Genomic DNA, 21,457 nt, shown 5'->3' on the forward strand with positions numbered 1-21,457 from the left:
TGTTCATGCATCTGTTTGTCATCTTCTCTGGGGAACGGTGCCAAAGTGGACAGAAGTGCACAGCGTTACCTGGACAGGACTTCCCTACTCTTTTCCCCACTTAAACTTCTAAGTACTTGTTGTTGTGTAGCATGTTTAGAATGGAATAGATCCAAGAACTGTGTTGTAAAGTCTTTTGCCTAACAGTTGTGCTTCTTTTTACAATCTTTGGGACAGCAGTCATTCCAGAAAACTTCCTTTTCAGAAATTTATCTCCTTGTAATGAATAGCTGCATGAAATGGTAACAGCTGGTGGCATTTAGAGTTCATATGGTTATCTGGCACGAAGGGAGTCTGGCACATGACCAAGAATAGTTTGTGCCACAATACTTACAAGTATGTAATGGCTATGTGTAAATTTGCTTCCTGTATTGCCTCTAATAGTCAGTATGAGCCCATCATTTCCTGTAAAAGGCAAGAACTTTCAGTTCTACAAATAAAGTCTTCATTACATCTCCTCCCCTTGTCATGCATTTGCTATGTCATGTTCATTCTATCTATTCACCTAAGAAAATATTTATTAACTTAAATGAAAAAAGTATTGATTTTTGTTACTTGAATGTCTTTTTTGTAATGTAATACATTAACAGTTTTATCAGCTATCAGTTAAGTGTGTCCTTGTTGGAGACAATTATTATCAGTTGTTTGGAAAAATTCTAAGGACAAAAGCCTGGATAGGTACACTAACCTTGGGCAACTAGTTCCCTAATTAAAATCTTAATTCTCATAAATTAAAAAAAAAAAAAAAAGAAAAAGTTTAAGCTTTAGTTTTTGTGCAATGCGAAGAGACAGTGTTCTCGCAGATGGCACTTTAGATTGTACTTATATACATAGCCTTATAAAACTTGTTTGTTCATATGGTAAGTTTCCAGGGAATTTCTTCATCTTCTTATCTTCTCAGCAAAGGTACAGAACACACCCAGTGTCTGTGATTGGTACAAACATTTAAGTTAGCTTCTGTGTATTTATAACTGTCCTTCTCTTTACATTGAAAAAGTGCAGCTAGTGCCTATAGCTGAAAATTCTGTTCAGTTTGTGCTATATATCAGGAAAAGTTTCCCTTCTTCTAGCAATTAGTATCTATGAGTATATAGGTTTTAATTTTGTAACTTTATCATTTGAACAATAGAAAATCATTCCATAAATATGTGTGAACGTGTACTAAATGCAATTCAAAGGATATTTTCTTTTTTTTTTTTCATTGATGTTTGCAGATGAATGTAGTGTGGAAAGAGCTGTTTAAGTTCAGGACATAAAGGATTGCCATAAGACAAAACATCCTTTTCTTACCTGAACGACACTTTGAGTTCTAGGATTTCTTCTGAGGATTTTGAAACTCTGCAGGATTATGGAGTTATAGGAATCTAAAGCCACAGATTATTTTTTTTAAGGAAAAAAAAAAGTTCAATTAATGTAGTGATTTTGGTCTTTATTTCTAAGGAACGTTGTGTTTAGTTTACACTCTTACATTGTGTGGATGATATGCTACTGAAAGTAAGTGATTTAAACAAGCAATAGAGAATGTTTTCTTCTCCATCTATACATCATACGGAACATATAATATTCTGTATTGTTCCACATTTCTAGACTAATTATTTTTCAAACCTATCATAATTGAATCCAAATGTTACCCAATATGTTAAGACCCACAGATAGCAATACCCATTGTGGATAGACATATTAGAATATTTAATTTTGTAGCAAGGGTCACTTATTCCTAAAAAGATTCTTCTTCTAAATGCTTTGTGGATATCAATAAGCAGGAAAAATCTTCAGCAAACAATAGATGAATGAGTACATAAACCAAATAGGGCTAAAGTATTAAGCAACATACAATAAAGATAAAAGTTTATCATTTCCTTAAGAGATAACATGATTACCTAAAAGCATCAGGATAAAAATAGTAAAGATGAAGACATAGTCCTGATGTGTATAAACAAAGATGTACTTCTGGATGTTCTCAATTATTTCTAACTCAAAACATTCGGGCGATGTTCATACTGCAGTGGTAGTAACTTACATACAAATTCCATAATTATAAATTACTGTTAACTGACTGTTGTAAAATAAGAAAATATTCATTTGTGGCTAACCTGCTACAAATTAGGAAACTAGAGCTAACAACCCCTCCCCCTCATCTAGTGAAAGAAAAATCTGTCCTCCACTGTAAATTCAGACATTTGCAAAGGCAGATTGCTATTTAGGCATCTGAGACATGGAAGAATTGCAATGATAAATCAAAATGGTTATCAGACCTGTACCTATCATAAAAGCAATCTAAAAAAAAATAAAATCCCATAAATTGTTTATTGAGAGCCACTGCAGGCCTGTTGACAGTCTCTCAAGTTCAGCTCCACTGATTATAAACTGTTGGTAACTGATGAAATACTGCATTGGTAGAGGCCCTTGAAGAATGAAATCACATTTGCTTGCTCCTTGCCTGCCACAGCTTGTGAGATGAAACTCCAAGAAGGAATAGAAACGTTCACAAAGGCTCTTCACTTATGAACAACCCTAATGACATGGGAGGCCAAGATACCAACTGTGATGTATGCAGCTACTGATTGTGGACCTTTATTTGCAACCAGTGCTTTATCAAATGAAGGTTATTTTTTTTTTTTTCTGTCATTTGAACTCTTTTTTTTTCTCTGTTGTCTTTCTAGGTTTATAATGACCAACAAGTTCTATGAAGGCTCAGCTAGATATTGGTCCACTTTGGATTCAGTTGAGATTAAACAAGATGAAGGAAAAATTGCTACGTTTAATGTTTCTGTCATCTCTGCTCCTGCAGAGTATTCATTTCATTGTCAGCTGGTGGGAACAAGCACTCTCTATCCTGCAAGGCTGATTCCATCCAACAGTGAAGCAAGTAACTGGGATGTTTTCATTTCCAGTTTCCAAGTGAGTACACATTGCCATTTCAGAGATAATTCTAGGAACTATTACTTGCTATTGTAGGTGCTGAACGACACACATTCATAATGCCCTTACTTTCAATTCAGCCTGAGGAAAAAAAGTAAAAAGAAAAGCTGTTCCCCATAGGTGAGCTATTTAATAAAGGGGTAAAAGAGATGGCAGTTGCAGAACAATAAGAACATGGAAGCACAGCTGTGAAAAACAAAAAAATTCTGAAGTTGTCTGCAGAGAAGAAAAGCCAATAAAACCAAATGTGCTTAATCAGGCAAAGAATGACTAAATCTCCATGCCTGTTTAATGAATTGGGCTGCTGTTGGAAACATGGGCCTCTTAAGTGGGTGGCTTTATGCTGCTTACTTTGTTTTTATTTGATTTCTTTGCTCTTTATTTACCTAGGAAAGTACAGCTTAGTGTGGTTACAGCTTTCAATGACATAGACTGTCTAAACTCCTACAGACAGAAACAAAGCCCAGTACAATTAGATTTAATGGAAGGTTTGCCATGAGCTTCAATCAGAAGCAATATTAGGTCCTGCATGGCCCAGAAGGAAAGCGGTTTGCTTCTTTTTCTTCTTTTTTTTTTTATTTTTTCTCCTTTTTTTTTTAATGAGATATAGGTTTTCTGTATATTTAGTGCAGTAGTGCAGTCTACATATGTGAGGTGTAGATGATTGCATCTTTATTATTTTGGGCACAGATCTTCACTTAGGATAAGTACATCAACACTTATATTTTGAAACAATATTACATTAAGGGATATGTTTGATTAAAGAGCATGAAAATTATAGGAATAATTCCAAAGTGGACTTTTATTTGTTAGAGATGCACTAATCTCGTGATAACTGGATACAGATGCTAATACAGTCATAGTTAGGATTTTGGTAGCACAGTCTCAATGATCTGAATTAGTATTTGACATTTCAGCTTAAACATTGGCAATCTTGAAGGAACAGCATTGGTGGTGAGATTTAATTTCTTCCTACTACCCATAGCTACTTCCATTGCAGATTCAGATTCTAAAAGATGGAATGCAAAAATGAAGAATTGAAATAACAGCAAATTTAATATCTTTGGTCATTATTCAGTCACATAAAAATGCTAAACCTAAGTATCTCTGGCAGCTTTCCTTCCAAATCATTAGTTTTTATCTTCCCCTGTGCAGAAATCCACAGATCCTAAGTCCCACAGTTTTTGAGAAACAATATAGCAGTACATACCAGTGTTGTTAAGTTTCCTTCTGATTGTATTGTTTATGGAAAGGCTTGAAAATACCTGAGTCTGTGCAACTGGATTTTGCTTAGTCAAATCTTTGAAGCTAAGCTATGAAAATACATAGTCTAAGAAAATACAAAAGGTTCACTTACAACAACCTACCTTTTCCTAGACTTTCTGTGTACCTTGATACTGTTGTCATCTCAAAGCTTAGGGAGAAGTCTTGTTCTATCTTTAGCAGCCATCCTTCCACTAGTATCTTGATTAAAAGTAGAAGTAGTAGGTTGTCCACCTTCCTTACTGATTTGGACCATTAGCTCCTTCCACTGTTCAGACAACAGAACTTTCCTTTGGGGTAAGGCCTTTTTCTCTAGGAAGACCTAAGTATAAAAAACAGTCTGCAAAGGCCTGTTCAGATCATTTTCCTTGCATGTGACTCAGTAAAACCAGAAAGTCTCCATTTTGGGCCACTTTCTAAGTAAATTCCCTCTGAACTAGATCATACCTTTCCAACTGTCTTCCACTTACATGTAATAAAGTTTAAACGATCTCAGTATCGGTCTTTGACCAATAACGAGGTTAGGTAATTCCCAAGCTATGTTGTAAGTTGAAAAAAGCACATGGGATGTGCTTAGTGATTGCAGCCAGCACAAGATCTGTTGCTGACACTGGGAAACATGATTTTAATTTCAGTGTTATGCAATGAATCAGAGACCAAGATCCAGTGCCAATCTAGTTCATACAATTGCACTTTACGACCTTGGGTCATCAAAGCAGTATCACTGTATTAGAAGGTCATGGCACCCACACAGTGAAGCCTTGCATAGCATGTTCCAGGTCGGTGTTGAAATGAGCAGCCATTTGCTTTAGTTCTGGAGCTAGCTTGGTCACTACCATGTAAGAACCTCTGTAGGATGGTATCTAGACAAAGCCATTACACAATGTCACTGCTCATAGATGTAAAGGGTACCAATGCATTATTTTTTTGTCACAAGAATGGTTGTTCTACCATGATTGTTTTGAGGATCTCAAGAGTTTCTGTGAAATTAAACAGGAGTCTGCCATCAAGCACAGTTTTCTTTAGTATGCATCGTACTGATTTAGAAGCCACTTTGCTTTTAACAAAAACTACCAAAAATTTAAAGCTAATAAGGATTAGGATAATTAGGATTCTTTGTGGCTGGAGTATTTCTACCTTAAAAAATTAGATGTGCATTGTACTCTTAAGAGCAATGAAAACAACAGATTTACTTGAAGGCTTTGTCAAAGGTGAATGAATGTAATGAAGGTAATGAAACAATTCAAACAAAATCATTTAAAAAATAAACAGTAAATGTAGACTGGTACAGCCAAGACAAATGATGCTGGTTCAAGCAGTGAAATGAAAACTTCTGCAGGACAGAGGCTTGTATCCTGTATTTTGCATTCACAAAAATTAGAAAAGTACATTAAAGTATTTTTAACTTTTTCGTAAGTAGTAGTCACATTTTTACCTCCCAGTTGGGATGTAACACCCCCACAGAAATGATTAAGCTTCAGAAAAACAATAAAAGAATCATGCATATACTTCGTCTCTTTCCTAAAAGCAGGAATCACATTTTAATAATGTACAGTTAAAGCTTTCACCCTCAGAGGTTCAATAAGCATAATCCTTCTTCAAAAAGATACAAACAAACAAAACAATCACCAATAAGTTCAACATAATAAAATTTTGTATTTCTGTTTCTAAATCAGAAGTGATAAAGCTTTGCTAAAGCAAATACAGCTATTAAGTGCTTCAGAAACTTCCCGTAAGTGTGGTAACTTACTTATCTTAAATTACATAAATCATCACCTGTTTTCTGTTTTTATTGTAAATATGTCTTTCAGACTATGTTTCATGACAAAGCAGTGGCTTAACAAGAAAAGGCTTTGGTAATCACCTGTATTCTCGAAAACCATGCAGTTATTCTGCCCAACAGCTTACTTTCAGTAATCCTGCTTTAATCAGAACTCTGACTGCCTGTAGTGAAAACATTCAAGATTTGCAAGTTAGCTACCATGATCTGACTTGGAAAGATTCTTCGAGAGGCCCAGAAAATCTTTTAGTGCTAAAATTATCTTCGCCTCCACAGTGCCTAAATTGGCCTCACTTCTGCATATGATAATAGCTTTATTAATCAGCATTCTGTAAGGTATAGTCGTTGCTTTTACCACACATAATGTACACCTTAACTTCAGCTGCCTGAGCCACAAATGACCTCAAACTCAGACAGCTCACTGATGTAGCATTGTATGCAATCCACAGACTAATTTCTTTAGTATCTGCAGCAACACTTTACCTAGGAACTGCAAACTCAGTTACTACCACAAAGCTTTCACATTAGTTTATCTGAAAGCATAGAGTAATCATGGAACTGGAACATAGAAAAATAAAAATCCAATATCTTCTTTTCCTTAATTTACTTCCACCAGTAAGTTTCCCTTACTTTCGAAGGAAGTCATTATGTCCATGTGTGTAGAGAGAGGATTGTCTTCTCTTTCTTCATAGTTTCCTAATCCTTTGACTGGTTTTAGCAAAAAATTTAGAATGGTATCAGTCTCAAAGGCATTCAGTTTGTTGATTATTTTTGCAAAATTGATGGCTAGGCAGAGAATAGATCCTCGAATCAGTTGATTTTTCCAAGGAAAATTATACGGCATGAGTTCAACCAGTAGCAGACTTTGAGAAACCAATCAGAGAAGAAATACAAGATTCCCTAACCACAAGGAAAACTTAGGTTTCATATGTGAATATACAACATAGAATCCACACCTCAGTGAAGGAAGCTGTCTCTCCTCTTTTGCATCTCTGATGTCTAAGAAGGTGGGGAAAAAAACCTTCCCAACTTCTTGAATTTTTACTAAAACTCAGCTGAAAAAGTCATCTATCATTAGATGCATTTTAAAGTAGGCTTCAGAAGTTCTGCTTGTCAAGGAGCTATTACCTAAAAACAACGGGGTATTTCAACACATCTCCCTTCATTTGGGGAGCTTTAGTCCACATGCCTTTGAGTACATTGAGAGCCCCGATTCTGCAGTGGTCATCAAGCTATAGTGATCACACATCTTGGTTGGAAATCTACTTCTAACAGTAACACACATTTCTGAAGTGGGAACACAACCTCCCTCTTGCCAAATATAAAACTACCACATCTTAAATTTTCTGGGTGGAAAGGGGACCTGAAAAATTGTTAGCAAAGGATTTAGTTCTCACTCTTTTTAAATGGGCTGTGATTGTGTTTTTTGTAATGCCCACATACATCCTGAAATCCGCTGGGTCTGTGCTCTATATTTAATTGCACTCATCTACCTTTCTTCATTCTCAGCTTCAAGGATTCAATGTGGAAAATGGCCAGTTTTCTTACGCCAGTGACTGTACGGGTTTCTTCTCTCCTGGAATCTGGATGGGCTTGGTGACATCTGCAATTTTACTGTGGATCCTGGCCTATGGAGTCCACATGATCATGCAGCTCACAGCAAACAGCAGATTTGATGATCCCAAAGGTCCTGCTCTGTCAGTTCCACAGACAGAATAGCCATGGATTGATTTAGTTATATGCTGCTTCAGATTCTCCTGGGTTGATATTTATGATTTTTATTACCCTTCTACTTTACAGTATGTGTAACCTAAAAAGATATCATAGCAGAATGGGATAATCAAACTACATATTAAAATTACCCTTATGTTTGGCAATAGAAATAATTCTGCTTGTTATTACCATGATTTTTTATTAATGTGTTAAGGTCTGAGGTGAGGTTGTCAAAGTTATTACTCTCTCTGGCTATTACAAAGACCAGTACAAACTGCTTTCATATTATATATTTTTGGCGAAGAAAGATTATCGCAACAGAGAAAAATGGGAAGGACTTATAAATAACTTATTCAATAAGAAATTAAACTTATTATCATACTAAGTATGATGAAATGTGCAGTGCAGACAATATGTTAACAGAGATAAGGTAATTTTCTTAGCATTCTTTTTTCTGGGTATATTTGAAGTAGTTTTGAAGTTTGTACAGAAAAGGAGAAAAAACCTATAAAGTCACTAGAAGCACTGTGCGAAGGTACTGTTTAAGTCTGAGCATGTTTATGGTCATCTCACTGATTCCAGAAGTCTGAAAACACTCAGTTTGATGAATTCCTTTGCAAATAATAAAGGTACTACAGCCTCTCACTGGGAAATCTGACTGTGGAGTGAATTGCTAAATGTTATAAGAAACTAAGTGGTAAAATGATGAAAAAAAGGTGACATATATTTTTATTCTTTTGTTTGTAATGCTTTGTTAAGATTGTACATGTTCTATTAGTAGTTGAAGAACAAAAAGATAACATTTTGACAAGGTTACATCTGTCACATGAGAAAAATTATTTTTTTGATCCTAATCCATGTCATAGGACAATGATAAAGAGGAAAGAAGGTTAGACTCAATTATTTAACTAAACCAGTAATAGTTTCTACCCATTGTTCCTGGATGCCATGTTTTTGGTATGAAGTCAAAGAGGTAAATGAAATGTGAAGATGTGAAGATATTCCGTCTGTATCATTCAACCCTGACTTGGAAAACAGAAATGATGCTGGCATGTAACTACAGGAGTGACTCCACTGGTACAGTATTTTTCCCAGATGCTTTTCAAAACCTTGAGGAATGCTGGCATTTGATCTACACAAAAATGCAGTGCTAGAAAGGCACTTTTTCTCTGTAAAAATCAATTGCCAGAAGAGACAACTGGATGTACTTTATTAGTTCCCTTTTAAAGCAAATCAGACAAATGAGGCTTCATTGAAAATTTATGTAATAGTTGTGTAACTGATAGCCACAAGAGAAGAAGGACATTATGAGGGGCTTGGTTTAAGACAGCTTTTGTATGACTTTTATCTAGATTCAACAAAATTTGGAATAGATTTTGTTCAACGGTGATGATATATGAGAACTGAAGAACAGCTTTAGAAGGCCACCTAGCTCAGGATCCTGTCCCCAGCAGTGGTATGAGTACTGTGAGTATTAGTACCTCCTGCACATGTTCTCCTGGTCTCAACCATTTAAGCTCTGGGACTTCTTCAGCAAGAGCTGGGGTCTGAGCCTGTGAACAGTCTTAGAGCTCACAGTATGCTGACTGTAGTGTGGTACTGAGGATACGTGTACCCTCCCTTGCTTGCCTAGGCTGGACTTGGAGCAGGGGAGGAGGAAAGAGTTTCACGTAGGCTGTGCCATAGAGAAAATGTAGACCTCTTTCGAAAGAGATCAAGTAGGAAGAGGAGATGTTCAGCCTGGAGAAAAAAGAAGGCTCCAGAGAGATCTCATTACAATCTTTCAATACTTAAAGGAGTCTTAAAAAATTATGGAGAGGGACTCTTTACTTGGGTAGACAATGATAGGACAAGGGGGAATGGTCTTAAACTAAAAGAGGATAGATTTAGATTAGACATTAGGAAGAAATTCTTCACCCAGAGGGTGGTGAGGCACTGGCACAGGCTGCCCAGAGAAGCTGTGGATGCCCCGTCCCTGGAGGTGCTCAAGGACAGGCTGGATGGTTCCTTGGCCAACCTGATCTAGTAGATGTCCCTTCCTATGGCAGAGGGCTTGGAACTAGATGATCTGTAAGGTCCCTTCCAACTCCAGAGCTGGGACAAGCCATGTGTTGTAGCCCTTGATGTGCAGGGCTACTATTGTGAGGTCTGAGCTGGAAAAGTGCAGGCAAAGCAGGTCATTATCAGCAACCCTCACTGTCCTGGAGGCCAGATGGCCTGGAGGAGACAATAAGGGTCCTTCTTAGCAGAGGATGAGCTGCTCTGTACAGTTCTCACAGTGGCCACCCCTGCAGCATCCCACTGCCAGCCCTTGGAGGAGGACACCCAACACCACGCCAGGGGGCTGTGTGTACCACCAGAGCCCCCATGCCATCTTGAACTCCTGCAGCTGTGCGTTGCGCTGCCCTGCAGCCAGAGGCAAACACAAGACTACTGATTCCAGCAGGGGCCGGGCCTCAAGAAATCCTAACAGGATTTTGCACCTGCCTGCATCTGTTTACGTTGTTAATAAAGTTAGAAATGTGTCAGGGGCTCCCGGTTCTGTGTACTTTGTTTTCACAATCCAGCTTAATCATAGGAGCACTTGTTAAAACATGCCTGCCCAGGGAACAGTTCCAGTAAGAACATTAGCTCTGCCTGGAAGGTGTGAGCCTTTAGGACTTCCCCTAGAGCTCACTGAAGTTATCAGAAGTATTTCCACTGACTTCCATGAGTGCCAGCTCATTTTTCTAAAAAGTACAAAATAATAAAGATAGAGGGGATGATGGGAAAGAGCACAGCTAAAAACAACAACAACAACAAAGTCTTTTTTTTTTCCTATCTAATGTATAAATAAATGAAACTTTATTGATAGTTTCTGATTTTTTTTTTCTCAAAAAACAAAACAAAACAAAACAACCCTACAGCACAACTTGACAATCAATATAACCTTAGAAAATTCAAGAAGGTTAAAATCAGAGAAAAACCAAACCCCAAAGGCCTGAAGCCATAAGTTACTTAAGGCATTTCATCTCAGAACTCAGCAGTGATCACTTGGAGGGGAGAGCAGAGATGGAGCTACAACCTGAGTCTTCTGACTCCTGTTCCTATTATATAAGGAATAGGTTCGTTATATTCCTTTAAGGTATAGGTTCATTTTGTGTCCTGATGTACTGGTTTATCTGCTTACAAAATGACCTTTCACAAACCATGTGGAAACCCATAAATGACTTATAATGAAACAGAATATAGTAGAAATAGTCCCAAAGTAGTATTTTTATGTAGGCAGTAAAGGAAGATAAGTCATTCCATCTGTCAAGGGAAGACACAATGAAGTAATTGGTTCCTCCTTTCCTTCTGGGTGCCTGGTAAATAATATGCAAATCTGTATCAGCTGAATTAGGCAGTGTCCAGGCATTAGAGGGCTCCATAACTCTTTCAACATAATCTATGATCCAGCAGGGGAACCTAGAGGTTCTGAAAATAAGGAATGATTATTAGGATAATCAAAGATATGAGATGAAGCCTGAATATTGGGTATTGGTCACTGCTGGCAAAAAGCTAGCAGTAGTCTCAGCAGGTGGTGATGATTGTGGGGACAAGTGGATAATCTCCTTACATTTCTTACATAATCTTCTCCTTACATTGAACAAGAGGAGCAAAACGATGCATACTTACATGTATGCAATGGGGACAGTGAGTCCTTTTCCTGCATGATGTTTCTTTTCTGTTGCATCCCATGGTGGTTTGACTTTGGCCAAATGTTAGATGCCAACCCAGCTGCTCGCTCATTGCCCCTCCTCTACAGGACAGAGGAGAAAATAAGATGGAAAAGAAAAAAGTCATGGGTCAAGGTAAGGATATGGAAACCACTTAACCAGTCACTGTCACAAGCTAAAAAATATAAAAAGACTTTGGGAAAATTAATTTAATTGGTTGCCAATTACAATAGGTGGGATAGTAAGAAACAAATATGAAACTTCTTCAGTCTGTTCAAACACAAAAATCCTGTGGCATCTAATAATCTTTCAATAAAGGAACCCAATCTTCTGGTTGCTAATGACAGTTATTCTCTCAGATTAGTATATTCTCTATCAAAATTTATCAATGCAAAATCAAGGAGGAAAGAGCTGTTTCTTCAGAACTCTGATTTCTAGAAGCTTAAAAAAAATACTGAGTTGCAGTGAAGGGGAAAAAAAAAAACAAAAAACAAAGAAAGAAACAAGATCTTGCCAAGGGGTGGTTCCCTAAGTAACTAGTCTCTCACTTCCACAATGTGGGTCAGCATCTCAGTCTTCCTACCTGTGTGGGTGGAAAGGAGACCTTCCTACAGTGCCTGAGATCCAAGAGCAGATCATCCGCCACTGATGTACCACAAATGAAGAGGTTTCCTTTTCTTCACCACAACTTTTAGTATGCCTTCTGTTTGAACACAGATTCCTTGCTCTAGGTTGGCTGGATTTCTCTATACCCCTGGATCTGGTATGTTCTTGAATTATTATAACTGAACTTAAGTTTTGACTCTTACATATCATTTATTACTACCATGACAGAAAATGATTTACTGAATGATCGTATCTTTTCTGTTTTTCAAATGGCAATGTTCATGTCCAGTAGAAGACTGTGGACATTTCCAGTCCGTTTCCAGTCTGGTTTAATACTCCTTTAAATAGTTGTGTAGAAGTCACATAGGATGGGGTACAGTGACCATGGTACATGTATTATATGCAACTTTCTTTAGCTAATGAAAACCGTGCAATAATAATGTTTGAAACATAAAGAAAAACAAACACACAAACGTTTTCATAAAAGTACTTTTGGAGGATGGGTAAGTTCAAGACTTTGATGTAATGTTAGAATTGTAATTTTATGTATCCTTATTCTTCTGGATAAGTATGGGTACATATGGATAGCAGAGTGATCAATTCACCTATTTTACAAATATCTTTCACTGAGGCATACTGGCATGACTTAAGACATTACTCTCTCAATCTACCCTGCCTTTTATTCATGTGTACCTGTGGCTCAGCTGTTCATTCAGTTCACACTGCTGTGCTCTCATTTTTCACTAGGGAGGTAATATACCAGATTTTGCACTAGAGTAGGTGAGATGCAGGTGCTTGTCTATGTCTGTCATTGCTGTTTCTGAGTAATAAAAGTCTGGCAGGGGAGCAAAGCACATAGCTGCAAACATTGATGTCTTAACACATTATAGTGATATTGATGAAGGATTTTTTTCATAGCTGTCAGAAGAAGAAACCAAAGCATGCAGGCAGACAGGTGGCATAGCAGGGTTCAAGACCACACTGCAGACAGCCTGGGAGGCAGGACCAGCTCCATTTTGGGTGCTGTCTTATGTCTGCGCGTGCCTGAACACAGTTCAGCTAACGTGCGAGAGAAATCTCAAGGGTGCTCTGTGTCATATCCTGATACACAGACCCTAAAGGCTGACCACAGGCAGTACCTAGAGGGCACCATGATCTAGGTGTGGCCTTCTCCTCCCACTCTGTATCTTCAGATTGCAGTTGAACAGGTATCCCAGGCCTCAGATGGTCTCAACCCTTATCTTTAACAAAAATGAGGGAAAGGAAATGTGGAAGAGAAGGGGCAATATGGGTCATCCTGTTTTTCTCAGACTGAGCATCTCCCAGAGTGCTACACCCCACTGGACAAGCAAGGGCGGCCACAAAGGGCCCTGCCACTACACGTGAGGGTGTGCGCACCTGCATGATACTGGGATGTCTCAGAAAGCTCCCCAAATCTTCCGCATTTACTCCCAGAGCTGCTGCTGGGGGCTGTCTGCAAGCTGAGGCAGGAACCCCGGCTTTGGCGGCCCTCCAGACGCTGAGGTGGCTGGAAGGAGTGGGAGGAGGGAGCCCTGCTCAGGCTATACCCGTTTGTCTTACCACGTGTGTGAAGCAGCAGAAGTGGACCCCCAGAGTGTTTGAAACAGGCATTTGAATTTTGAATGGGAAAGTCTGAGGCTTCGTCTATCTTTTTTAGAGCTAGCTTGTGTTACAGTTACAAAACAGATGGCCGGCTTTTGCTTGTACAGCTTTTGTGGGTGTGTACTTACGCGGCCAGAGTGGAACGGTTGCATCATATTTCATTGATCTGGATTTTCACAGACATTTGGGGGAATGTACCGGTTCGGTTGGTTTTGCAGCAAAAAGGTGGACCTTCATAGTTTGCTACTACCAGCCCGTGTGGCCTAGTAACGATGCTTAGGTACCCAAGTGGAGAGAAATTAGTGCGAGTTTTGTTTTGATTTGCCTTAAGTAGCACAAGAATTATTTATTGACTGAGCGAGGGAAATGAGAGTTTCTTCATGTTCTGACATAATTTGAACCCATTTCTCCTATAATTGCTTTTATAGCACTCTTTGAAGTTCAAGGGGGCAGAAAGGGATTACTGGTCATAGATTGTTGGGTCAAGCACACTTCTGGTGACGAATGAGTTAAAGATTAACTATTAGTTTTCTCAGTTGTATTATTTGAAACACATTCTGTGGTAAAACTGGTGTCTAAGAATTAAATGAGATAAAGGATTTTGCATAATGAATGACTACCTTCTAGTTACTTTTACCACCTTTCCTTATCAGAAAGGTAAAAGACCCTTCAGTGGGGTCATTGTCTTCATCTGGAATAGCCAAAGGTTTCTCTTCAAAGATTCAGTAAATTGCATGTTACTCATTAAATAAAATCTGCATCTTGTCTAATCAGCAGTGTGTGTGTCTGCTGCAAATCCAGGACTGGATTCACCTGCTGTGCAATGTGACTCATTCTAAAAGCTGTTTATGGCGAGGCTGTTGCTGTACATGCAAATTACACAGCACTCAGAATTGTAGCTAAAGTGTTCCTCTTCTTTGATACTTTAATATATTGGGCCTCCTGTCTCAAAGTGTCAGCACAGACCTTCAACGGCCATGCAATCTGTGTTCCAATGTTTTATACCCTTTTTATGAAAAGAAGACTGATGGGCACTTGCAGCAGAGGCAATGATATCTGTTTTTAGTGTTCTAAGTACAATCATTTCATTATTGTCATTAATTATTATTCTTTTAGTGTATTTGGAAGGATGATCTTTTCCCTTTAAACACTAAGTCCAATGTTAAACAATCACTTCTTAGATACTTTTAATGCTGTTAAGGAACATAGTGACCTTGCTTTACTGGTGGTGCTATGGTGGTAGTCATCTCATCCCTAATACTAGTACATGCTTCTCATACAGAAAAAGGTCTTCAAATCAAAATGTACTGGTGGAAATTGCTTCATCTGTAAGGAAAGACTGCAGCTTTTGGCAGAATATAACCTCTATTTTCTGCTGAACTACAGCATTGTGTGAAATTGCCTATTAAGTGGAGAACACAGCTGGTATTTGGGATGACACTGGCTGTATCAGCCATACCGTCTGGCCAAGCCTCTAAGATTAGCAGTTTTCCTCCTGCTCCTGAAGGGCTAATATGAAGACTCTTCAGATTTATGTCTCCCTGCTCTGCAGTGTGGTATTACCACCACCTCCTAGAGATGCTTCTGCTTTCGTACCACTCACCTGGTATGGTGAGCGCATTGACTGAGCCTGGTTTCACTTAGCTTGTTCAATCCTTGCCAAGGTGGTTGGGACTGCAGATCATGTGTCACTGCCCAATATTTCTAAATTTCAGTTATTGTAAGCTCATCAAAAACACAAGCAACACAGAACCTACATCTGCTCAAAAACAATTTAGTCAAAAGAATCAATAGTGAAGGGCCAAGCCTTAAGCCTCCTTTTGATGAAAAGTTGCTCACAAATATATAAATTCAAACTGACTTAGAAAACAGAGGAATGTAGGAAAAAAAAATCCTTGTATGGAGGAGCTCTAAAAAGAGACTGGGAGAACTGCACAGGATAGAGGAATGAATGCTTTTTGTATAAATCTATGAAATGCTGCAGAAGTTTAGAGAAGAAACCTGTAAATAAAAAGATGAAATTCCTGTCTCTTTCCCAGCTTCCTTCCTGTGGGGAATAATACATAAATAAATAAATGGGAAACCATAACATCTGCTTTAAATGCCAGGAATACTTCTGTCACCATAATCTTTGTTCTGTAGAAATGCATGTGTTGTGAAAAAAAACAAACAAACATGCAAACAGCTTTTCTGAGTGAAGCTTTTATTCTGAGAAAGGATCTGCTTATACAGAAAAAGTGAGTACAGCTATATTTGCTCTTTGAAAACAGTCTCCAAGGGAGAACCTGCAGTGTCAGACTGCTTCCAGTCCTCCTGTTAGCTTGCTCTGAACGCGTTAGGTAAAGAAAACAAACACTGTGCTGAGCCATTCGAGTCCGCCCCCTTGCAAACAATGGGCTGGCTTGCCTCAGGTTGTCTTGGGGTTAAGAAGCAGGAAAGCAAGGTGTCCTTCTCTCCTTCCACTATCCCTACAGGCAGCAGGCACAGCAGGAGTAACTATGATCTCCTGAACTTCAGTGTTTATGAAAAACATGTCAAGCAGTGTCAGCTCTCCTCTCTGAGCAGTGTCAAAGAGAAGTGTCAAAGTGCCCTCAGCACTTTGGTCACAACAACCCCAAGCAGTGCTACAGGCTTGGGGGAGAGTGGCTGAAAAACTGTGCAAAGGAAAAGGATCCAGGGATGTTGGTCAATGCTCACCTGAACATGAGCCAGCAGTGTGCCCAGGTGGCCAAGAAGGCCAACGACATCCTGGCTTGTATAGTGTAGCCAGCAGGAGCAGGGAGGTGATCGTCCCCCTGTACTTGGCTCTGGTGAGGCCACACTTTGAGTACTGTGTTCAGCTTTGGGCCCCTCACTACAAGAAGGACATCAAGGCCCTGGAGTGTGTCCAGAGCAGGGCTACAAAGCTGGTGAAGAGCCTGGAGCACAAGTCCTGTGGGGAGTGACTGAGGGAATTGGGGGTGTTTGGTCTGGAGAAGAGGAGGCTCAGGGCAGACCTTATTGCTCTCTACAGCTACCTGAAAGGAAGGTGTGGCGAGCTGGGGGTCGGCCTCTTCTCACAGGTAACTAGTGATAGGACTAGAGGGAATGCCCTCAAGTTGTGCCAGGGGAATATCTGGTTGGAAATGAGGAGACATTTCTTCTCAGAAAGAGCAGTCAGACATTGGAATGGGTTGCCCAGGGAGGTGGTGGAGTCACTGCCCCTGGGGGTGTTAAGGAAAGGTTGGAACATGGTGCTTAGGGACGTGGGTTATTGGGTGACATTGGTGGTAGGGTGATGGCTGAACCAGATGGTTTTGGAGGTCTTTACCAACCTTAATGATTCTATGATTCTATCAAAAATGAAGGCATCGTCTTGCTCCCTCATAGGCAGAACTGGGTTGGCAGTTGAACATCAAGCCTTTTGCTGTTTCATCTTTTTTGTTCATTGGGTTATCTTGCCCACTTGCATGTCTGACTTCAAACTTCACCTGTCACCTTGTTTCCCCTCTTCTTCATGTTTGCAATGCATCTGTTTGCTAGTACACAGCAGAAGTGAAGGGTGAACCAGGTCTGATTTGGAAATACTGTGAAGACTGCAACTCCGGAATATCCCTCTCCTGCCCACAGACAAGGCTGCATGTTCTAGCTGGTTCTTCCTGTTAGGTGACCTGATTGCTTGGAGCTGAGCACAGTACTTAAAAGCATTTGGCAAGTGCAATGCCTATCAGGGAGCAGCACAAGTGCTATTTGTCGTCCTTTGCTGAAGGAAAAGCCACTTATTTGTTTAGGAAATAGAGGCTGTAAAGCTTAACTTGTGATATTTTAGTCACTTCCATGGCAACAGACTCTGAGAGAACAAAGCGGGACTTCACCAGATCATGTAACAGCTTGGAAATGGAATAGGGAAAATTAAACGTAGCGATACTATGGAGTTTTCCCTAACTTTTGAATGTTACCTCTGTTAGTTAACTGCTAATGTAATCAGTGAAGCAATTGCTGTACTGCCGAGCAATTAAGGGAAAACTGGCATTGATTTCCTCCAGTTTTCAGGCATTCCTTGTTTCTGTGAGGACAGGGGATGTGCCAGCCCAGCACGTTGGTTACACTGTCCAGGGATAATACACAGCTTCCAGCAGATGCCCTGCAATATCTGTATTTAAGGGGCAGCATTGGTTAGAAATGAGGCTCCAAAGGCATTGGGAAGAACAGGAATTTCTCCAGCTCCTTCTGTAGGCTTCAGATTTGGCTTTATCTTTGAAATCTGGCATAGCCCATTGCAGAGTAGACAGTAAGTTGCAAAACACATGGCTGAATGACAGGACTGCAAACCTTCTGTGTTTAAAGGCAAACCCCTTATGTTCCCACTCTGAGTTAGATCTGGTCACTGGGATGTTAGACCCCTCACCACAGGCAGGGAGAAGGAGAGATGATTTTACTTTTGTCTTTTTTTGTGGGTGTTATGGGCATAACTTGTTCCATTGCCTTTGGCTCAGTCATGCATGTAGCACCAAAGAGGGCAATAGTGCCCGTGTATCAAATGGCTTATTTTTTTAGGCTTTCACATACTTCAGGGAAAGGGAGGTTTATTAAATAATAGAGAAAATGAATGATAAAGAAAAAAATGTGTTGTTTCAAATCTCATCTTGTGCATCTCTAGTAAATAAAAATTGCTGCCACAAAATGATGTGAAAACAAACAAAACCCAAACAAACAGAACCACACAAAAGGCAATGCGGCTTGTTTTTAACTTCAAATGCAAATGACAGCATTTGAGTCAATTACAAAGCAAGTAACTGGTTAAGTAGCTCCATAAGTGAAGCTTGAACTTTTAAAACTTTAATTAAGTCTATTGCTAGAAGTGTGCCACTTCGATAAACCAATTATTCTTGAAGAGTATTTCTGTCATATTTCTGCCAGTATTGCCTTCACCCTGAGGAGAACAAGAAAGTCAGTGAGATTCGGTCATTTTTTAGCAAACAACGTAGGGACTGTCAGATTGCAGTGTGACTTCTGAGTTTTGAACCTGCTGGCAAAGATGAAGTGCTTGTCAGCCCTGTTAGCCAAATCATTTTCAGTTCTTCTCTCATTCAGCGGTTGCAGACCAGTGGAGAGGGTTTGACAGTCAGACATTTCAGGTCTAAGATTTATCATTCCTTGCTTTCTGCTACCCTTTCTGCTCTTGCATTGTCTGGTACTTGCTCTACAAGCCTGCCACAACTCTTTTCTAAGGCAGCTTCAGGAGTAAAGAAGAGAACTTGCTTCCTCTCAAAGCTTTCCATATAATTTTATACTCTGCCTTGAATAACTTCAGTTCATACAGCAGGACACATAATGAGGTTATATTAGGAACTGTGATCTCATCCCCATTGCTGGAATATTGCAGAAATACTGCAAATGCACTGTTTGGTCCACCATGGAGGTAGCTGTCACTGACACATGTACATATGTGAATGTGGTTTTATGTTTATTCCTTTTCATTACTATCTCATATTATTTTTCGTGTTTAATTGATATGAAGCAGACACTTGAGATAAGAGAATTCCCCCTTAGTTCTCTTTAGGTCTTAAAATACTAAGCTCCTAAATATAATTATAAGAAGCAGAAGGTTGTGGGCACATCAGGAAGGCTTGGAGTAGGAAGGCAAAATTACCTACAGGTTGGAACTGGAGAAATCCATTTTTTTTCTGACTGACATTTAGTCTACCAATAATCTACAATATGTCACTCAGTGCAAAAGTCTCAATTTTTGGACACAATTTTGTAATGCCTGCAGTTGGAATTTAGATGAATAGCTAAGCTAAAGGTTCTCCAACACCAGGTTAATACAAGCAATTGACAGTGCAGCTGAACATGATGACAATTGAACCTACACTTTCAGATTCAGACTGGAAATTAACTTTGTTGGAGACTAGCCCCTAACATGGAAGCATTCCGAATGACAGGCTGCTTTAGAAAAATTCACACCTTCCTCTCCATGTGCCATGATTTCTGCTTCAGTAAAAGAGAGAATCACTGAGATGTGCCTTGAAACTAGTAAATGATGCTGTGCAGCTGCAAGGTAGTTTATGCTTCTTTGGAAAGCTGAACATCCACTTTTTCAGGTAAAATATCTGAACAATTATTTATTTTGTGCCAGTGAAACAGCATTATTTTAAAATAAATTGGTGAAGGAGACATTTTTACTTCAGATTAAACTGTAGATTAAATTGTACTTAGACTCTTGACAGCTGTCCTCATTTTCCCCTCACTTAGTGCAGTGGTAATGTAAGTTTTGTTTCACTGAAGTCAGGAAAAAAGAAACTTTTAATGTTGTTTTGGTTGTGTTATTGCATTTTTCCCCTTTATTTTCAAGATAAAGGCAAGTTTCCAAGTTAGAAGGAAAATAGACATTATACCCTTGGTGCAATATTTCCACAGTTTCAGTTTGAGTCTTGTAGGCCTGATTGTAATATAATAATTTAGCAGGATAAGAATGATTTTAAAAATAATAATATTCCAGTAATTAACTGTAACAGTACCAGATCCTCAGATATCTAAAGCACATTGGTTTCTTACAATTTGCTGAGTGGAGAGAAACAGTTCCGACTTTTTAATTGTGTATGAGCTGAACAAAAAATGAGGAGAATCTCTATAAACAATCTTTTTATTCCGATGATTTCTGAAATATGCAAGTGGAAGAAGTGAGACCCATTTAATCTCTTACTATTCCTGCAGGAGAAATCTGTCCTCTTTCAGACAGCCTTTGAGTAGGAATAACCCTTCAAACTGATAAATATCAGAACCTCAGGAGTGTAATGCTACTTTTTATTTTTCATTATCTGAGGAATGAATGAAGATTAATAGGATATTTTTTATCTATATTAGAGACAAAAGACCCAGAGGGCTTGATTCCTTGTGAAACCTAGAAATGTTTTACAAAGGTTCAAACATTTATTGGCATTCAAATTCTAGTCATCTTCGCAATAGTAGAGTTTATGAGAAAGTTTGCGTATTAAAAATTACCATTTGAATTACTGTGTTGCACCTACGAACTTTATACATGCTTAAATTAAAAGTACAGCACATACCTGCTATAAAATATGGATTTACCACAATGTATGGACAGTTTGTTTGCTTGCTGTTTACTGTAAGAATGTCTGTCAAACCATGCTACAGCAAGCAACAGACATTCACTGTGAAAAGCAGCCTTGGCAATAAATAAATAAATAAAGCTAATGCAAAATTAGTTGAAAATAAAATAAAATAAATGAGTAGGAAAGCAGGGAATCCTGTATGCAGATTTTTGAAATTCACCTAAGAACATGTATGTATTTGGTTGTCTTCAGCTATAGCTCACCATAGGGCCTGTGTTTGCAATAGCCAGTGTTTGCAATACGCTGCTCACTACCAGTAAGAAGTTGGCTCAGCTGCAGGGATTAGTCAATGTTAATTCACATCAGGTGAGGACATTAATTCCTAATCGTTACATTTATTGTTGCACTGCGGTCAGTATCGGTAACAGAGGGCATGGGTGTAAGAATGTTGTTTTGCAATGATTAGGTCTGCCCATGACCAACTCTGTAGGTCTGCAGCTGGCCTTCTCCAAAGTTTGGGGAGGGACTTCAGATTTGGGGTTTTATTTTGGATAAAATATTGGCCTTTTTGGAGTTTGGTTGCAGGGAATGGAACTGAAGCGTGTTACCTCCATGTATGCATGGGCACAGGGAGGCCTGTTCTGCCTGCACACTCAGGCTCCCCATGACCCATATCCCAGGCTTATGTGGCTTGTCCTGGCTGCAGGCTGTCTTGTGCCTCGGGTCCTGTGGAGCCAGAGCAGATCCTGGCCAGAGCC

At 39.1% G+C, this 21,457-nt stretch overlaps 2 protein-coding genes across 2 annotated transcripts in view; both read left to right on the forward strand.

Moving 5' to 3' along the window:
• The window catches only part of ATP6AP1 (ATPase H+ transporting accessory protein 1), a 55,550-nt gene extending 47,180 nt beyond the window's left edge, over positions 1–8,370 (forward strand). The window contains exons 9-10 of the mRNA XM_027458052.3: positions 2,703–2,940; positions 7,514–8,370. Coding sequence (XP_027313853.1) covers positions 2,703–2,940; positions 7,514–7,723 — 448 coding nt within the window. The 3' untranslated portion in view covers positions 7,724–8,370. The remainder of the gene's footprint in view (positions 1–2,702; positions 2,941–7,513) is intronic.
• Positions 8,371–8,523: 153 nt separating this feature from the next.
• The window catches only part of SLC13A1 (solute carrier family 13 member 1), a 56,444-nt gene continuing 43,510 nt past the window's right edge, over positions 8,524–21,457 (forward strand). The window contains exon 1 of the mRNA XM_038177646.2: positions 8,524–12,178. The gene's annotated coding sequence lies outside the window, so the exon portion shown is untranslated. The remainder of the gene's footprint in view (positions 12,179–21,457) is intronic.

The sequence above is a fragment of the Anas platyrhynchos genome, chromosome 1, assembly GCF_047663525.1.
Source record: "Anas platyrhynchos isolate ZD024472 breed Pekin duck chromosome 1, IASCAAS_PekinDuck_T2T, whole genome shotgun sequence".
In the NCBI taxonomy this organism is placed as follows: domain Eukaryota; kingdom Metazoa; phylum Chordata; class Aves; order Anseriformes; family Anatidae; genus Anas; species Anas platyrhynchos.